The sequence below is a fragment of the Dendropsophus ebraccatus genome, chromosome 1, assembly GCF_027789765.1.
Source record: "Dendropsophus ebraccatus isolate aDenEbr1 chromosome 1, aDenEbr1.pat, whole genome shotgun sequence".
Classification (NCBI taxonomy): Eukaryota; Metazoa; Chordata; class Amphibia; order Anura; family Hylidae; genus Dendropsophus; species Dendropsophus ebraccatus.
Window position 1 is genome coordinate 226,713,960 of NC_091454.1, and position 20,981 is coordinate 226,734,940.

The window sequence follows — 20,981 nt, forward strand, 5'->3', positions numbered from 1 at the left end:
TGCAAATTTGGTCTACAAAAATTCTACACAAAGCGCGAGCTTTACTGTTCAATATTATTATTGCTGGGAGCATTCAGTACGTATCCAAAGATAAGATGGCTGCTTTCTCTATTAGTCCTGATGAATCATCCTGGGTATTATGTAATTGTTTTATTTTCTATATTTTATTTGATTATTTTCTCCACACAAGAGACAAGAGAGCAGAAATCTCTCCAGACGTATTTCCTCCTCGGGTCCCGTCTCCTCTTATATATATATATGAAGCCGGTCCCTGTCTGATCATCTGTTCTCCTGGTGCTTCCATATAAATCTGCTCGTCTAGCATTGTGTATTGTTTTCTTTTCTTTTTTTCCCCTTCATTTTCTCATATCAGCATTGGCAGAAGTCGTTCGTTTTCATCCCTAGTACAAAGAGCATGAAAATATCGGAGGTAAGGGATAGCAGAAGCAAGGCTGCCTTCACTCATTCTGTTTGGTCGTATTGAATCTCCTCTATTATGTACAGGAACACATTACAAAAAAAATTCTAATCTGTCTATTGTGGGTTTTTCTTGGGATTTTAGGCCAAACCTGTAATAAGATCTATAATAGTTTCCTGCTGTCACGCTTGGGGTCTTTTAGGTCTAGCATTGGATCATTGGCTCAATGGCTCATTGTTTTGCACACCAGTTTAGAAGTTCATTTCTTTTTTTTGTTTGTTTGTTTTTTGTCAAATCCCTTTGTGTTCAATGAAAGTAAAATAAATTTAGTAAAATAAAATGCAATAAATCTGTAATTAAATTAATTCAAATAAATATGAAAAAATATGAACATCAAATAAATTGCAAACAGAGAGTTTGAGGGTCTCGATGACCTCTGATGAACGGAAGCGAAGCAATGTGCAGACAACTAAAGAAGCAAGAATACGATGATTCCCTGTAAAAATCAAGTGCTTACATATCTGTGAACGGACAGGCACAGACCCCATTTACGCCTATGGCCTGAACATTGTCAGCTAGTGACTACATTAGGGTAATTTCCTGCATGAAGAGTTAGGGGATCTGGGGATCTCTAGTGGACAAATTAGATCTTACTGGGAAAAGATTATTATTATTATTATTATTATTATTATTATTATTTATTTATTTTATTTTTTTTCTTTCTTGCTTTAGGAGAACAATCTGACTGTGGACAACACGTTTTTTCTCTTAGGATTCCAAAGTGGAAAAAATTCAAGAATCTTCCTCTTCTGTCTTCTGCTGGTGATTTACTGGGGAACAATATGTGGAAACATCATGATCATCACCCTGGTGTCCACCAGCAAGAACCTCCACACCCCAATGTACTTCTTCATCTCACAACTCTCCATCAGTGATGTCTTATTAACCACAGATATTGTCCCCAATACACTTGACATCCTACTGAATAATGGGGCGGCCATTACGTTTCCTGGTTGTCTTACTCAGTTTTATTTTTTCAGTGCCTCAGAAGTATTTGAGTGTCTTCTACTCACAGTGATGTCGTATGACAGATATGTGGCCATCTGTAATCCCCTGTCTTACACCTCCATCATGACAAGTCCTCGTTGTGTTACATTGGCTGCCATGTGTTGGGCCATAGGTTTCGCCATTGCATTGATTTACACCATAACTCTATCAATGCTGATGTTTTGTAGACCAAGTATAATTGATCATTTTTTCTGTGATATTGTTCCATTACTAGAAATTGCCTGTTCCAGTACTTACAGTATTGAGTTGGAAGTCTATATAATGTGTTTACTAGTACTGTTCATGCCCATCATAATAATCATATCTTATATTAATATTATTGTCACCATCTTACGGTTGCAGTCCAATATAAGTAGACAGAAAGCCTTCTCTACCTGTAGCTCCCACCTCATTGTGGTCTCCATATTCTACTTTACTATATTGAGTGTCTATTTTTCCCCAAAAGGAGGACAAACCCTAAATCTTAGTAAAATCCTCTCCCTGCTATATACTGTGTTCACTCCACTGATCAACCCCATTATATACAGTCTGAGGAATAAGGAAATGAAAAAATCTCTGCAGGAAATAACCAATACATAGGGGGTTAACATCTATTTTGAAAATGTTGTCTATGTAAAGGGAGTCTAGCAGAAGTTTCACCCATATTAATCTGTTACAACACTTAAAGAGGCTGTCCAGGCAAAATCAACTTTTCCCCTATCCATAGGATAAGTGAAAAGAAGGAGATTGCAAGGGGTCTGACCACCATACCCCCACCAATCTCCGTATTGGTCCCCGGCTTTTGTGTTATGAATAGAGCCGCGGGTACGGCACCTGACGACACATTGCAGAGTAAGCCGAAAGAGCGCTGTACTAGGTTTTCTCCAGCACCTCCATAGGAATGATTAGAGCCAAGGGTCACTTGCTGTACTTGTGGCTCTATTCATAACACAGAAACCGGGGGTGATCTGAAGATCAGCGGGGGCTGGGGTACGGATTTCTTACTTTTCCCTTATCTTAGGGATAGGGGAAAAGTAGATTTTGTCCACACAACCTCTTTAAATAAATGCTGTGCTCCATTTGTAAATCAGTGGTTCAGTCCTGAGATATTGATATATGAAATACGATTTCTTGGTGCAGTGGAGCTGGTCCCAGCTGGACCACTGATTTACAAACGGAGCACAGCATTCATCTCACCGTCGTGGAGCCCATCTACACATAGGGGGACATTTATTAAGTCCGGCATTTTTACGCCGGACTTATAAATGTCCCCACATCTCCGGCGCTACGGAGATTTATGTAGAGGCGGACTGCCTCTACATAAATCCCGTGCGCGTCGGTGCGCACAGCCGAAAACCTACGCCACCTGAAAGGTGGAGTAGGTTTTCGGCGTATCTTTGTGCGGAAAAAATGATAAATCACGTGGACTCTGAGTCCACGCCCCCCGTAACGCCCCCTCCACACCCCCTCTTCGCCCCCTGGCGTACTCGGCGGAAAGTGACGATATGCGAATATTTAATTCGCAAATCGGCCATTTGCGAATAAAAAAATACGCAAATCGGCACTTTCCGCCGAAAATCATCCGTACGTCGGATGATACATGCCGCCCATACTGTTTCTTTTAGATTTTCTTTTAGATACCTTTTCATTGAACTCTTTAAATTGAGCAAGACGCAATATAGAAATTTTTGTATTTATGTTTGTTTGTTTTGTTAGGCTATGTTCATACATAGTAAAAGACCGGCCGAGACGACCGATGATGTTTCAGGACACATACGTGTGGGCCCACATCAGAACTCCCCACTCTACACTATGGAGTGAGTGGCCAGAGCCGCTCGCTCCATAGTGTGCACTGACAGGGTTTTCTGCGGCCACTATTCAACTGTGCAACAACGACCGTAGTTTCAAGAAAAAATACGTAGTGTGAACATAGCCTAATAGTGTATTTCTCTGTGTACATGTTCTGTCTTAGAAGTTGGTTAGTCAATGAACGGCAACACTCTGCATGTACAAAAAGAAAGAATGTTCTGGAAGCTATTTTGAGGGGTATTATAGAGGTCTGGCTAGTCCCAAGAGACTGGAGATGGATTTTTGAGGATGGAGTCTTGTTTCCTCAACATGCTTTGCCACACTGAAAGGAGGGGGTAGAGGAGAGAATATAAAGTTAGAACGTTTAGCATCTATAGCCAAGTGGATGATCCGCCTGAGATGCTAGACCTGGTGTTGTGTGTGCGAGAGTGAGAGAGGCCAATTGGTTGAAAGGGAGGTGGCATCTTTCTTTGTGGAGGCAGGGGAGATGGGAGGCTGCTGCTGTAGAGTTGGAGGCCAGAGGGAAGGATTAGCGATCTAGGCTTGGGCAGAACAAAGAAGAACTTTCAGAATTTGAGGGAGTCCTGAAGAGACATTTGTTTCACTTTACAAACAAGGCCTGAGTTTTTTTTTTTACATGGAGAGGAGCCACTGTTAATGGTGATAAATGGTGATAGCTAAAAAGTATTAGCAACCTAGTGGTTATATCTGAGATGTCTGCTGAGAGTGAGGAAAGTGGTGGTGAGTTAGTGATATTGTCTTCAAACCTTGGTAGGACAATAGCTTGGTCTGGTCAGGACTGGGATAGAGTGGAAGCCTAGTTGCCTTGAAGGCCTGAAGTGCTGGATGTGTAGTGTGGTTCTACTTGATGGGCCAGAAGCAAGAATCTGGTAGTGAGTCCTAAGAAAGGACTGGTCGATGTGGGTCCGAATCAAAAGTGTTATACAAAATGTATTGTTTGCTTCTAGAAATTCACAGTCTCACCTTGTGTGAGGGTAACTATAATGCTTTAGTGTCTCAACTGTATATTTTAACCAGTCAGCCAAAATATGGCATATAATCTAACAAATGTTGCTTAAAAAGCCAATTACAAACAGTCTTAACATACATCTGTAGCCGCTATCCCCTGCAAACATACTTTTATAAAGTTCCATGCCATATGCTAATAAGCTCCAGCTAGGCATGAGGGCGGTCCTTCTTGTTCAGATAGTCACGCCTCTCTGTGCCAGCAGCATAGTACAGCCCCAGGAGCCATGACTAGTTGGAGAAGGAGGACAAGCCCGATGCCTGGTACTGGCTGTACTGCAATTACTGTTGTCTACGACTCTAGCAGAAAGCTGTGATTACAGTGCAGTCCAGCCAGTACTAAGCATAGGGGGAGTCTTTATGCTCTCTTCCTGTCCTCTTTCTCTAGTCTCTGGTGTCCGCCACATCTGCCTCCAGCCCCTCAGCCAATTACTGACTGAGATGGGACAGCACTGCAGACATTGATTGGCTGAGTGGGCAGGTCACTTCTTCTGAGACGAGAGTGACAGCCCACGTGGCTAAACACTCGCTACGGTGCTGTCCCATCCCAAGTTAGTCAGTGATTGGCTGAGTGGGCTGTCACTCATCTCAAGAGTGACAGCCCGCTCGGCCAATCACTGGCTGTGGCACTGTTCTGTCTCAGTCAGTCAGTGGGTTAGCAGAGTGGGCTGTCACTCCTGAGACTGCCTGACTGAGTAGCGACTGTGCCACAGCCAATGCAGGCTGTCAGGGAATCACAGGCTGTCAGGGAATCAGTGATTGGCTGAGCGAGCTGGAGGCAGCTGGAAGGGGCTGGAGACACCAGAGACCCGTGGAAGGACAGACAAGTGAGCATAACTGTGCATTAAATTGTGCTAGTGTGATCTTTATCATCTTGTTGGTACCTAACCAAACTTTTGTACAGCTTGTAACGAATCTCGGTTTGTAAGGTTCGGTTTGCTCATCTCTAGTTATTACATACAGTATATGAGTTTCTGGTAAGCATTTCTCCGCTGTTTTTACAAGGATCAAGCTACGGTGGAGGTCTAATGGAATCTAGGTGTTAACATACCAATATTTTTGTATAGTGTTAAGGGTCAAAGGGGCTTGCGGGTTAGGCAAATTACATAACTGTCATTGACATTGATGGGAGTTACACAAATGTCATAGTCCTCAAGCTGTGCTTTTTACATAATTCTGGGAGTTTTCACAACTCTCTTTAAGGTAACATACCCAAAAAATAGCCACAATAGTTACACAGCAGTGTGCGGTGTGATAACACAATACTCTTTTATCAGATTACATAGTACTCTGGCTCCATCTGCTGGTTACACACAATAATGCATATAGAGTAATTAAAGTGCTTTGTGCATTTCTGTGACGTCCTATAGCCTTTACACCAACATCACAGAAAGGAGAAGAAAGCAAAAGAAGTGCTAAAAAAAATACTAGGAAAAAAGTAAAATGAGACCAGAAATCTTTTTTTACAAAAAAGGAAATTTTTAAGGAAAACACCCCCCGACATGTGTTTCAAATTTCTGTGCTTTGTCAGGAGCTGATGAAGGTCAATAACAGTTTAAGGTCAATAAAAGTTATGCAGCCTTGCCGATTTCAGCTTCTCGACCACCTCTGACAGCCACAATCAGGCCAGAGGGAGGAAGGAGGCCGGTGCGGGGTCTCAAAGGCACAATCACATGAAGGGGACACTTAGGGCATATCACTTGGATATATCATTTGTCCTAGATGGGTTTACCCCCTTAACCCTCTCCCGCCGCTGCACAGTAAATTAACAAAGCTGCCGCCTATGACTGATGCTGCAGCAACGTTAATTTACTGCACAGGATGACACAGGTGTCATCCCCGGCGGGCGTCGGCAATCAGTGATTGCCGGGGACCCACCACAACTCAAAGCACCGGAGCCGCGCTCTGGTGCTGAGAGTTAACCCTATAGATACTGTGGTCAGCAAGACCTCAGCATCTATAGGGCTCCTAAAGAGAGAATTCTCCCTCTACAGAGGGAGAATTGTCTCTCCGGTGTCCATCGGGGCTCTGCGAACTGATCATAGCCATGGAAACCAGAAGCCTCAAGCTTCCAGTTTCTAGCTACGGTGGCGACGGGAAGAGGGAGGGAAGGCAGGCCGCGCGCCGTGCCTCTCTTGTGACAGTGGCAGGGGATATAGGAGAGGGGGCAGAGCTATAAACATCAGCTCATGGGATCATTATGATCCCATAAGCTGATGTCTTAAAACGACCTGGGCATTGAGGAATCAATGATCCCCGGTCGTGAAAGGGTTAATAATCACATACAATTTCCCAGATTTCACAATTGCTGGACATGTGGTAGACAGGTTTTAGGCAAAGTTCACGATTAAAAATGAGCGAGTATACTGGTCACCCAAACATCAAGGTACTTGAAAGTATTCGATACGCATGGGTCTCCAAACTGCGGCCCTCCAGCTGTTGCAAAACCACAATTCCCATCATGCCTGGACAGCTAAAGCTTTGGTTTTGGCTGTCCAGGCATGATGAGAAATGAAGTATTGCAACAGCTGGAGGGACGCAGTTTGGAGAGCCATGCTCTAATGAGAACCACATGATACTTATGTAAATTATCAAGTCTCCTCCTTGCATGTTTGGTGGCTTAAATCAACCAATTAAAATGTGGCATATACTACTATGCCGCAGCCATGTTGGCTGCTGGTCTTATAGTGATTGGCCAGCTGCATCAGCTGACCTGGGTGTATATAGACCCAGGTCTTCTGATGCTCGATTAGCTGACAGGGGAAGATGTCGGAGCAGGGACAGAAGTAGTGTAGGCTTAGTTTTAATAGGTAGGCAAATAGATAACAGTAAGTGGGGTCTGCACTGTGTACATGCCAACTTGCCACAGGAGGATGTGGCCAGGTGATGGGGCTTGGCAGTGTGTGCAAAGTAGTGTATTGCATCATAGCGGTGGGAGGGGGGGGCAGCGCATCCTACTGACGTCACGCAGTTGCATACTCTTATGTATTTATCACCTGCTGGACATTATTTTCATTGTTTTAGAACTGTGTTGTATGATTTACACCTGGGCTGCTTGATTGATACATTTATGCATTCTATATTCGATCACGTTTATGTTGGACATCAAACGTTTCATACAGTTTTTCATTATATACATTGGTTGCTATCACAATTTGATTTTTTTTTATATACCTAATAAATTTATAATGAGCGAATTGATGATGATTTTGCGACACTATATTTATACTGAGTCTGATCCCTATGTTGTGTCACTGCTTTAAAAAGGCTTCATTTCTGCTGAAACATTGCACTAGTGTGGATTGAACACTGAAATCCACCTGGACATGGTGTCTCTTGTGGGCTTTTTCACCACGTATGAGCAACAATACAAGACAAGAAAAAATGAAACAAAACAGATAACACGCACAGGGGCCAAAACCCGAAAATCAGGGAGGCTGGTCAATATCAGGAGGTCTAAATTATCAGTAAAACACAAGCTTGAGATGCCAGAGAAGTTGACTGTCGCCAATCTTATCATATTGATTGACATTTACGCTTCCCTTACATCACAAGGACCAGGAGACCGGCTGCACTATAAACCAACCCAATCCTGCCACATAACCCCCTGTCCACAATCACAGCTAAACATGTTATGAGAGGGTATACACAAAGTGAATTACCCATAATTCCATCTTCCATTTGTTTACATGGTCACAGATGATGGTTACATGTTTATTACAATGGATCCTTATGGTGGGGACAGGTATACAATGCAACATTTAAGGCCCTATTACACCAAGCGATTATTGACCGTACTTTATTTACTTCATTTATCGGCCGCCCCAGGCGATAATCGGTTGGTGTTATAGTGTCATGTTAAAAATCCATAATGTCATCTGATTGTGGTCTTGCTACATGTTGAAAAATTACAATCACGACAGCGGCAGACCACTGCACTCCTCTATGGGCCAACCGGACGATCTAAGGATCATCCGTGTAGCCCATCTCGCAGCTTCCCGTGGCCCCTCCCATTCCTCTTCCTCTCTGTCTGGGCATGTAATAGCGCATGTAATGGCGCTCGCTTCTTCCTTAATATTGTGCCATGTAATATGGTGTCGGCCTTTATACACTGGGACATCAGGACTATTTTCTCTATTTTATCTGCCAATAGGTCAATAGCTGATAAAGAGTTAGCTAAAGTTAAAATGTATCTGCCATATCATAGATTAAATAGGACTAAGCCTAACACCAGATATCGGTGTAGGAGTAGTCACACCTGTACAGTATATGAAACTTGGCCATGAATTTAATTTCTAAAATTGTTATTTTGTGATTTTCTCTTTGTTCTCGTTCCCCTCAGACTCCCAAGAGGACGGATTTCCTTGGGGCCTCGTCTTGTCAGGTCATAAGAGGGAGAATATCAGCCAGTGTCTCATCTTACTCCATATTTCCCTATATAAAGGTCTGTTACAGCTTTTCCATCTCTCGCCATTGGGAAGATCCCTTCTTTCTGTCAGTGGATGGAAAAATGTTATAGGGAATCTATGACTACCAATGCTCCATGTAGTAGTATGGCAGCAGGGATTTCTGCTATTACTGCTAGTGTTGTTGACTGCACTCGATTGTATTGTATAGAAATAATCGTTTTCGTCCTTGATATTAGATCTTAATTAAATCTTTTCTTTCAATGTTTTTATTAGAATTTTCATATTAAGGGAAAAGATATAACAATCTAAGCAAGGAGAGGAAAAAGAAATAGGAGATATTGTCTGACAAAGAAAATCATCCAAAGTATCATCATATAACATCGATAAATAGAGGTAGAGCAAAGTAGAAAAGAGCCAACAACATTGTAAACCGACATATTATGAGATACACCTTAAGTTTATGCTGAATAGTGTCGGCTTTGTATTTAAGGGTCCCAAGTCTATGTCGTAAGGGAGTGACCTTGAGTATGATAGCTTTTCTCATTGCCATTAATAGGTGGTTGGTTGTGATTCTCATTGGGGGAGAACTGGGAGCTGAAGGCTGAATAGAAAATAAGAAGTATGGAAGGAATTGTTAGTCTCAGCATGGACAGCAAGTAGAGAAAAGATTTGGCTCAAGACCATATCCATGTAAAGACTTTCTTAAAATGTGATCCCATTGGACATATTTAAAATTTACAGAACATTGACATTAAATTGTGAAAAAAAAGTTATAATTGCCTTACATGAGATTATAATAGTCTACATTTTGATCTACAAAAGCCGTTCTCATCAGAAAATCTGAATTCTACAAGTATCTTCAAGTTCATAAACCTCTCCAGCAGCGTCCTGATGTGTTGGGGTAAATAAAATGTAGTAGGGAGGGAGTATAGGACCTTCTCAATAGTGTTCTGAGAACGGCTTCTTGGAGGCAGGTGCATCTGTTGGATTTGGAAGTCAGATTAATGGATTGTTTCCATTTCCCGTTTGAGAATGAATGTTGTTGTTTTTTTCATAGCTAACTTTTATTTCTTATGGTATTGGAGAACATAGAGATGCCACACAGTTTATGAACTTGAAGAAACTTGTATAATTCAGATTTTTCTGATGAGAACTGCTTTTGTAGATCGAAATGTAGACTATTATAATCTCATGTGCATCTGTAGGATTTGGAAGTCGGATAGACGGATTGTTTCCATTTCTCGTTTGAAAATTAATGTCATTTTTCTCATAGCAAACCTTTATTTTTTGTGGTATTAAGAATAGAGATGCCACACACTTTAGGAAGTTGGAGATACTTGTGGAATTGAGATTTTTTATGATGAGAACGGCTTTTGTAGATCGAAATGTAGACTATTATAATCTCATGTAAGGCAATTATACCTTTATTTTCACAATTTGATGTCAATGTTCTGTATATTTTAAATATATCCAATGGGATCACATTTTAAGAGAGTCTTTACATGGATATTGTCTTGAGTAGAGATGAGCGAACCTGGAGCATGCTCGAGTAGATCCGAACCCGAACTTTCGGCATTTGATTAGCGGTGGCTGCTGAAGTTGGATAAAGCTCTAAGGCTATGTGGAAAACATGGATATAGTCATTGGCTGTATCCTTGTTTTCCAGACAACCTTAGAGCTTTATCCAAGTTCAGCAGCCCCCGCTAATCAAATACTGAACGTTCGGGTTCGGATCGACTTGAACCCGAACCCGTCTTGAGCCAAATCTTTTCTTTTATAAAATCGTAAATAAATAGTTTCACATGATATAAATAGATAATATCACAAGGTATTTCAGCCTAAAAAAAAAGAGAACATCAGGTTATATGTTTATAGGTTATATATTTATTTATTTATTTATTTATTTTATTTTTTTCCCCGTAGAAAATGGAAGCCAAAAACATAACTACAATCCTGCTGCCGTATAGTTTAAGACTTCTCTTTTATGTTTTTCTCTTTGTGATTTATCTGGTTACAATCTGCGGGAACCTCTTGGTCATCTCCCTGGTGTCCTACAGCAAGAACCTCCACCGCCCCATGTACTTCTTCCTGGCACAGCTCACAGCATCGGACATCATCCTGACCTCAGATATTGTCCCCATCATGCTCCGTGTGGTTCTGAACAATGGCTCCTCTCTGCCTCTTCCCGCTTGTTTCACCCAGTATTTTATTTTTGCTCTTTGTCAAGTTCTAGAATGTTTCCTTCTGACAGTGATGTCCTATGACAGATATTTGGCCATCTGTAAACCTCTCCATTATTACTCTATTATGAACCATTGTATCTGTATGAAATATATTCTTCTATCTTGGATACTTGGTTTTTCGGTTGCATTAGTCCTAACAGCAAACATCTCTCAGCTTCAGTTCTGTAGGTCAAACATCATCGACCACTGTGACATCAATCCCCTAATAGAATTGTCTTGTTCTAATGTATTAAGAATGAGGCTACTAGCTACATTCATGTGTGTTCCTGTACTTGTGTGTCCTTTCCTTATAGTCATGGTGTCCTATGGTTGTATTGTCCATACAATTCTCAAGATACAGTCAAAAGCTGAAAGCCTTCTCCACCTGTGTTTCCCACCTAGTGGTGGTGTCCATGTTTTATGGGACTTTAATTTCTATTTACCTGATGCCAGAGGGAGGAAAATACATGGCCTTACGTAAAATTATGTCTATTGTGCATACTGTGGTGACCCCATCCAGCAACCCTGTGATATACTGCCTGAGAAATCAAGATATTAAGAAAGCCTTCAAGAAGATGATATTGAGATGATCTAACCCTAGAGGTCAGAGTGATCAGAGAAGTCTCTTCTGTGTAGAACATTTGGTGAAATAAAACACCAAGAGGGACTCCAAAAAAATAACACTGGCATGTGAGTTATGAGATGAATGATATAAAGTAAAAAAAAAAAAAAGAAAAGAAAAAAGCTTCTAGTGCTCATCCAGTACTATCCCACAGCACAGATGACAAACAGACAAACAGAGAGTCACCAAACGTTTCTGGTCTCACACACCCAATAAACAAAAAAGTTACTTTAGCTCTTTCATAGAGTAAAAATGTTTCCTTTTTTATGTTTTAATCCATGAAAAACACACTGAATGTTAAATTAATTAAAATGTACATGATGCAGAAGAGCCAATGCACTTTTGGCTTAATACAGCCCTGCTCATGGAATACAGATAAGCACTCGTAAAACCAAAATGAGAGTAAATCTCACTTATTTCATTGGCAACATTAGTATGAAAGCTGTTCTAACATATTCCCCTCTTACTTACCACCAAAATACCTTTTTAAGGCAGCCGGTTGCATGAACCCTCTCTATCATGGAAGGTAGATAGGTGAACAGGTTGCACTCACCAAATCATTTGGATGGTCATTTATTGTAGATACAATCACCGATCAACAGTCATGGGAGACAAAGCGATTGCACATGCCACAGTCCGTTTCAGACAACTTGTGCTTCTACTGGCCTAATAGGACAGGATTAGAGATGAGTGAATTGTGTTCGAGTCGATCCAAACCCGAGCATTCGGCATTTGATTAGCGGGGGCTGCTGAACTTGGATAAAGCTCTAAGGTTGTCTGGAAAACATGGATACAGCTAATGACTATATCTATGTTTTCCACATAGCCTTAGGGCTTTATCCTGTCAGATAATCTTTCTGTGTAAATGGACCCTAATGTTGCGTTTACACAGAGCGATAATTTATCCGATCAATCATTTTAACGATTTTGAAGCAATGATTCGGTTTTTATAATGATCAGCGTTTAGAGAAGATCTTTCCGACTGGTACTGCAGTATTGACTGGATGATCTTCACTTCATCTGAATTCACATCAGTGTTCGCCCGCATCCGAATTCCCCGCTGCACACATGCTCCATTGTGTGAACTGACCGGTTCTTTGAGGCAGCTGTTCAATGAGTAGCGGCTGCAGAAAACTGACATGTCAGTTTTTCGTGCAGACGGTTGAAATCCTGGCGGGAGTGTGTACTATGTGTATGTATAAGTGTATTATGTGTAAACACCCCGGCCGGGATTCCCTATAGCTGCAACACAATGTAAGTGTGATTAATACTTTACTTACATTGTGTGAACATAGCGGGTTCACACACAGTATATTTTAGTCAGTATTGTGGTCCTCATACTGCAACCAAAACCAGGAGTGGATAAAAAACACAGAAAGGATCTGTCCACACAATGGTGAAATTGAGTGGATGGCCGCCATATAACAGTAAATAACGGCCATTATTTCAATACAACAGCCTTTGTTCTAAAATAACAGCAAATATTTGCCATTAAATGGCAGCCATCCACTCAATTTCAACATTATGTGAACAGAGCCTTTCTGTGTTTTTTATCCACTCCTGGTTTTGGTTGCAATATGAGGACCTCAATACTGACTGAAATATACGTAGTGTCAACCCAGCCCTAAACTGTAAATGAGTAAATTTTTGAGGCAATAGAACAGGCTCTCTATCAGGCTTATATATTTTTCTTTTTTTAATTTGATCTCTTTAGTCTCTACAATGATGTTATGTTTAACGAAATTATTTTTCATAAAGTTGTATATATGAAAAATAAAATTCTTAATTAATCAGTAAATTATTAATATTATATTTATATTTATTATAATGTTAATATTCCTCCACTGGCGGTCACACCGGAGACTGATCAGACAGGAGCATAGATAGGGAGTTCCAGAGAGTTCTTCTACCTGCTCCCTTGTCTTCACCTTGTAGATAAATATCGGCAGGTAATGTCTCACATTCAGGGGTCTGGTGGCCATAGAAGCTGACGCCGCTGCTGAGAGAGAAAAAAACTGAAAAAAAAACATGAATGCTGAGAGTAAAATATCTGATGTGAGTAATGTTCAGTCACGTAACACACATGAGAAAGGAGGTTAAAAGAGATGAGATAAATGAAAGAGGTTATCCAGGGTAAGAATTTTTTCATATAATGCACTGCTGGAAAAAAAAAATAGACGTTATACTTACCTCCTCCCGGCACCCTGATGACAGTATCTCCGGTGTCCCCCACTGACTGCAGCCACCACCACTTTTTTTCGAGATTAACTTGACTCAGAAGTGACAACCCACTTAGACAATCGGTAAACGAGATGGGACTGCACCACGGTCACCTAGCGTTGCATGCCAGGCTGTCAACGATTTTAGATTAGAGTCATAAGGACACGATCAGCGGATGATTGTTGACATCGGTTGATTGCTGCCTTTATTACACGGAGCAAAATATTATTGCTCGGTGTAAAAGGTGTCTAAAAATCCTCATAATAGTCATAAAAGTCATAATACAGTAGTTTTAGCAACTGTATAATACAATCTAGGCTTTAATGTAATTAATTTGGACACTCCAGTGCTAGATTGTAAAAACTCAACTGCATTTGTTTTCTTCTATGATCTGCTAACAGTTCTACACACAGGAGATTAATCTGACTGAGGTCTCCAAGTTCTTCCTCTTAGGATTTCAAGTCAGCCATATTTTAAGACTTTTCCTCTTCTGTCTGTTCCTTGTGGTTTACTGGGGGACAATATGTAGGAACCTTCTGATCATCATCCTGGTGTCCACCAGCAAGATCCTCCACACCCCAATGTACTTCTTCATCTCACAACTCTCCATCAGTGATATTTTGTTGACCACAGACATTGTTCCAAACCTGCTCCACGTCCTACTGAATAATGGAGTGACCATTGCCTTTATTGACTGTATCATTCAATTTTATGTTTTTGGTGTTTTGGAAGTATCTGAATTTCTACTCCTGGCTGTGATGTCTTATGACAGATATGTGGCCATCTGTAATCCCCTCCGGTACTCCTCCATCATGACAAGTACATATTGTGTGATATTGACCATCATCTGTTGGTTGTCTGGATTTTCTATCATCTTAATTTCCAGTATAACAATGTCAAAGCTCAACTTTTGCGGACCCAATGTCATTGACCATGTATTCTGTGACATGGTTCCTTTACTAGAACTTTCCTGTTCTGATGCCTTTGTTGTTCACTTGGAGATGTATTTACTAGGTATTCCAGTAGAGTTTATACCAACCGTGATTATCATAGTGTCTTATACGTATATTGTATTGAACATCTTGAAGATCCCATCCAGTACTGGTAGACAGAAAGCCTTCTCCACCTGTAGCTCCCACCTCATTGTGGTCTCCATATTCTACTGGACTATGTTCTGCGTTTATGTGGTCCCGACGAAAGGTCTCACCGTCACCATGAGTAAAATCCTCTCCCTGCTGTATACTGTGTTTACTCCTTTAGTCAACCTCATTATATACAGTTTAAGGAATAAAGACATAATGAAAGCTGAACAGTACATAAGCGGATGATGTGTTAGACTCCGAAAGTAACATCACTGACAGGTTAGACCCGATGGTACTGTAGGCATCAGTGCTGATCTGTCACTGGATGGTAGTTATCCCAGAAACAATTTGACATAAAATATTTTAGAACACTCAACCCTTTCCCACATTTGCACATACACTTCAATTAGAACTGCAACAGAGAGATATGGAATAGGTCCGAGCAGCCATGCCTGCTCCATATGTGGCTGGTGTCAGCTGTAAATTACCACTGACACTCATTGACATTTGTGGGGATCACCCCTTACATGCCGCAGTCAATAGCTCTTAGTAATTCGGTACCTGTTAATCCTCCTATGTATTTAACTCAATTTTTCTAAGATAATTGTGTAGTACAATGGGAAGCACAGGAACACCCCCAGCTCAGAAGAAAAACAAACAAACTGTAAACTTCATTTACAGTTCTTATTCAGGATGTAGAGCCTATCCAATCTTTATGAAAGAGCCTCACACAGTGAAGCACATCATGGGTTGGCACATCATGCCAGTGGGCCATTGTTATGGCTGGGAGGTGGAGCCCACGCGGGGATCTAGAGCATATGTCCCAGAATTTGGGTGATCTCCACTCCATTCAATTGTCAATGCATCTCCCGGTTGTAGAATCAATATTTACAAAATTCAAGTTATGCAAAGCTCCCCCACGACCAAGACAGAGTAGAATTAAGACCACGAAATGGGGGACAAGGTGTTACTCAAATGTAACTATGGAGTTCTAGTAACAAACCAACAAACATATGAAGGACAACTGAACCTCTAATTAATCAAAACATAATCTTTATTAATGAGTCAAATAAAATAGAATGAAAATGCAGGGAAAACAATGAATCACAGCTGAAAGAAAAGTTAAAAACAATAACAACGAACATACAAACGGGGTGTATCAAACAGGATATAGACCCAGCACGGGACATAAATAAAGGTTTGAAAACACACCAGTAAATCTCCTAAGACAGATAAATCAACACCCAAAGGTCAAGATGGTAAACAAAGTATATTACCGAAGTGGTGGGCGGAAAAGGATGTCTGCCTGCTTCCCCTACCCCGACGTACGTTTTGGTGACTCTGAGAAATTGTATAAATATCGGCCGCAGAAAATCATGTCAGTTCACACTATGCAGCGAGTGGCTGCGGCCACAAGCTCCATAGTGTGCAGTGGAGTGTTCTGATGTGGGTGGGCAGGGATGCAGCCGCATCAGAACATTGCGGCCGAAAAGATCATCCGGCCGGTACAGTAAACAGAACGGCCGGTCTCTTACACCATGTGAACATGGCCTAAGACTGGTCAAATTTGTAAATTAGGCCCTGGCCCTTAAGGACAAAATCAACTCACTCCTTAAGGGGTAAAATAGGGCAACATAAACCTACTGACGGAGTCTCCTCAGGCATTAGAACAAACAGTATTTTCTGTTTCTTCAATCTCAGAAGTTATCAATAGAGTAAACTCGCAATGTTCTCATGAAACACTTTTATCTCCTGTCTCTTCACATAATATGAAAACGTTGATAAAACGTTGGAAACATTGGACTTCCTCACCCTTTGCAAAATAATCTGTTTATTTGTATACTTACTTATCTCCCTTCTGTAGAACTATTAAGTTCACAAATACTTAATATTGGCTAAAGTACTCATGTATACCTTTATGTTTTTATTTATTTATTTATTTTATTTTATTTTTTTCATTTTTTTTTTTCTCTTTCCTTCTTTGCTGTAATGTTTATTGTTCAGGCCAAATGTAGGCCTTGTTGAAATTTGGTAAAAATCCAATAAAAAAAAAAAAAAAAGAACAAACAGTATTTTCACTAAAACAATGAAAGCAAGCATTGTGTGCCAAAAATTCCCAATATTGCCAAGAAAATTCTGTAGAAGTTAGCAGAGACAATGAGGGAACTCAAGAGCGGTGACTAAAAATTTTAGTAAATTAAAAAATAAAAAAAAACTTGCCTCCTCACCCCCCCCCCTTTTTTTTCTTCTTTTTAATCCCAATACTTATTTTGGCTTACTAGTAAAAACCAAGTCCCAGACTAGACTGCTGTAAACTGCTCACAGCAACCAATCACAGCTCAGCTTTCATTTTACCAGAGCTGAAAGCTGAGCTCTAATTGGTTGCTGGGGGCAGTTAACACCAGTCTATATTTTACACCCTTTGATAAATCGGGCCCATAGTGTTAGACGTCCGCCATCATGTAGGCTTAGTGTTACCCCATAAGAAACGTACACAGTAATGCCCCTCATGTCTAGTCCCCAACAATGAGAGTGTCCTCTTTCGTGCAGGCAAAAATAATAAAAGCTAATATTCACCTAGCCCATGTCTTACATTGAGTGGAGTTGTTCCAATTTCATTGCAGTAGGCTATGCCTAAAGGTGTCCATACACCTTCATACAGTCATTTGGCTGATAGTTATCCTTCCCATTCTCTCCTTCATCATCCCCATTCACAGGAACATTCAGCATGGCCAATCATTTCTGTGTTATCTATAAGAAGGGAGCAGGTAAGCCGCAGCCAGACTGCTCTGGTGGGCGCTTATGAGCCCAAGAACAAAGGCGTCTGTTATTGTTTTACTATCATGCCCAACCTCTGTCTCGACCTACATAATCATAGTGGTCATGGCTGAGAGAAGTATAAATCGCATGGGGGCCTTCACACTCTTGGCCCTTACAGCCCATATCAGAATCCAGTCACAATTCCGACCATTTAACTTCTCTACATTTAAGCACTGAACATTTTTATCTCCTGGATAAATATATTTTACTCTTCTTAATAATTGTTCCTTGGGGCTTTAGGCCGTCAGAGACCTTCACCAGACTCTGCAGAGGAGCCATATCTTTAGGGATTCCTCTGTTGCTTATAAGAAGCTGAGCTTCAGCCATTGCGTCTCATACCACATTGGTTTATCCTTTTCGCCTCTGCTTCATCGTTGGATCCACGTTGGATCCTGATAATATACCTATTGGTTTTGTTCTGTATAATTGGTCTCTCCATCTCTCATCCATCTTGCTGGGCCATCTCTATTTGTGGTAGTTTGGATGTTGTTTCTCTCTATCATAATGCATTTACACATGACCAGTTCTCCATGTTTTTTGTGACTGAATTGTATGGTATGGTCTTTGCATTTCTTATGCTTTTGTCTGGAAGAAAAAAATCTGAGTCACAATTCACCTATAACACCTATAGCAGTTCCGTCCCCCTAATAATGGCCATGGTACTCAGATGGTTCAAGGACTTACAGTATACTCTCCTAACTGGCCCTGTGACGGATCTCATACATAGGGAATTAGCAGGAACCAGATCAGACACAATGGGCAGAGATGGAAATAAAGTCACTGTGGGCCATGGCAACAGGGAAAGTCAGTAGACAAGTACTGTAAAGAGTATGATGGAAAGAGAAGGGTCAAACAGGCCAATGGCCCAACATTGAGATCAAGCAAGGTCGCATGTGCATTAACTTGGTGTGATCATGATCTTGGATGAGACAAATAGTAAAGAGATGAAGCAGAGCCAGGATAAGAGGGATGAGAGAGCAGTCCGATGAGCCAAGAGCCAAGAAGTGAGACGATATGTTGATGGACTATGCATTGCTAAGTATCTTATTCCCTTGTCTCTAATTTCTTCTTTCTCCTTCTCTCTGCCACTGATATAAACATTAAAGAATCTAGCAAGGACTTTGTTGTGGGAATGTATGTAAAGGGAAGTAACGAGAGAAATCCCTTTAATTAGAGAGTCCTACTACTGACATCCCACCAGTCTCTAGAAACGGAAATCAATGAGGAGTCTGAACTGAGCGGTGGCTGAGGCTGTTGCTCCATGTAGCATCTATGCTTATATGATTCCTTTAGTTTTCTGGACCATGAATGGAGCTGCAGCTTGTATGTTTGACCTCTGCTCCTTCCATACTCTGTCTTGCTGTATTGTGCGGGTGAAGGAGGATTGGGCACTAATGTTCCAATTCTCTAAATGTTTTGGTGACAATATCCACAACATCATCAGAAATATCTAGTTCAGAGTTGATTTGTAGGTTACACCCCTTCGGGGTCCTTAAATTGGTGAGCTGTAGGCCTACCGTGTTCCAAAAAAGATTTAAAGTTTCACATGTTGAGCTGGAGAGACCCATGGTTATTCTTCTGCTTTTTTAAAACCTCAGTATCCAGGGGTTTCACCCACGTGCTCTGACGGTGAATTGCATTTGGAGGGGACAAGTCTTGATATAGTTCAGGAGTTCTGAGCATACATTTTCGCTTGATGTAACCAGGAAATAATTGGAGAGGCAGATTGATTGTTGGCTTATCCTCAACAAAGATCAGCAATAACAGATCAGTGATTGTCTGATACCCAGTATCGCTACCGATCAGATGATTGACAGAGCTGTACTGCTGGTATACATAGTGAAGCAGAGGAGTAAATAGCTCCATCCACTGTGTAGTGGACAAGAATGGTTACTGCAGCTCATCTTCAATTGAATACCGGCTACTGGTGACTACTTCATTAAAAATGGGGATAAAAAATTTAAGCAAAGACTCCCGATTCCATAATGTCAACTATGATTCTTCAGGATTGGTTGTAGTTTTATAGTTTGTGCCGTTGATCATTACACTTCTATTATCATTTTATGTTTCTAGGAAATGAAGAACGACAGTGTCACCATAATACGTCTCCTTGGATTTCCAGGTCTTCATAGCTTTAGGATAATGTTTTTCCTTCTAATTTTAATTATTTACTTTATGACAATCTGTGGAAACTTCTTGGTCCTCAGCCTGGTGTCCTACAGCAAGAACCTCCACTGCCCCATGTACTTCTTCCTGACACAGCTCACCATATCCGACATCATGACCTCCTCAGATATTGTCCCGAACATGCTTCTTTTGATTCTGAACAATGGTTCCTCCATGCCTATTTCACAATGTATCACACAGTTTTTTTTCTTTGGTGCTTCTGAAGCTTCTGAATGTCTTCTGCTGACAGTGATGTCCTATGACAGGTACCTGGCCATATGTCACCCCTTGCATTATTGCTCTGTGATGAATCCTAGGCTTTGCCTGGATTTCATTCTCATATCCTGGATACTAAGTTTTACTTTATCCTCTATTCTAACAGCAAATATGTCCCAGCTTCCGTTCTGTCAGTCAGGCATCATTGATCACTTTTTTTGTGATTTCGAGCCTATATTAAGATTATCTTGCTCAGATGTTTTAAAGAATAAGGTGCAAGTGTTATCAACCATCCTGAACTTCCCAATAATCCTGTGTCCGTTCCTAGTAGTGCTCATCTCTTACGCTTATATCGTCCACACAATCCTCCGGATGCAGTCCATCAGCCATAGACACAAAGCCTTCTCCACCTGTGGCGCCCATCTGGCGGTGGTCTCCATGTTTTATGGCACTTTGCTCTCTATTTATTTAAGTCCTCAGAAAGGAAATTCTGTTGTTTTACATAAGGTTCTGTCCCTCGCGTACACTGTGCTGACTCCATTATTTAACCCTGTGATCTACTGCCTGAGGAATAAGGATCTCAAGGAAGCCTTCAAGGTCATCCATAAAAATGTCTAGATAAAAAAAAAAAATCTAGAAGAGATTATCTAGGATAATCTTAACCATAATATATATATATATATATATATATATATATATATATGATGGCTTCAGGTGCAACAAAAATTGTGGTGAAAAGTCTTTGGGGCACATTAATCAAGCACTGCCAAGAGCGAAAACCAGAAAAAATGCACACATTTTTGTGCATGGCTGCCCCTTGTGCAAAAATTATACAACTTTTTGACAGTTTGTGCTCCATGTGCCATGTGGGCAGAAAGGGGCTTGGGGAGGGGGCACAGCATTACGCTCGGGGAGGCTATATAA

At 40.9% G+C, this 20,981-nt stretch overlaps 2 protein-coding genes across 2 annotated transcripts; both read left to right on the forward strand.

The window, feature by feature from the left end:
- Positions 1-415: 415 nt before the first annotated feature.
- LOC138785776 (olfactory receptor 5AN1-like) lies at positions 416-15,101 on the forward strand. The gene is made up of 3 exons (XM_069962094.1): positions 416-430; positions 1,151-1,468; positions 14,175-15,101. The coding sequence occupies exons 1-3, from the start codon at positions 416-418 to the stop codon at positions 15,099-15,101; spliced, it is 1,260 nt and encodes a 419-aa protein (XP_069818195.1).
- A 4,650-nt stretch (positions 15,102-19,751) lies between these two features.
- On the forward strand, positions 19,752-20,675 carry LOC138785784 (olfactory receptor 1468-like). The gene has a single exon (XM_069962107.1). It carries the CDS (start codon positions 19,752-19,754, stop codon positions 20,673-20,675), a length of 924 nt encoding a protein of 307 aa, XP_069818208.1.
- The last annotated feature ends 306 nt before the right edge of the window (positions 20,676-20,981 follow it).

Excerpts from the sequence above, each read along its gene's own strand:
- LOC138785784 (XM_069962107.1), top strand. The coding sequence starts at position 19,752 with ATGAAGAACGACAGTGTCACCATAATACGTCTCCTTGGATTTCCAGGT.
- LOC138785776 (XM_069962094.1), top strand. Across the intron at positions 1,469-14,174 it reads ATTTTTTCAGTGCCTCAGAA|TTCTACACACAGGAGATTAA; the intron begins GTATTTGAGTGT and ends ATCTGCTAACAG.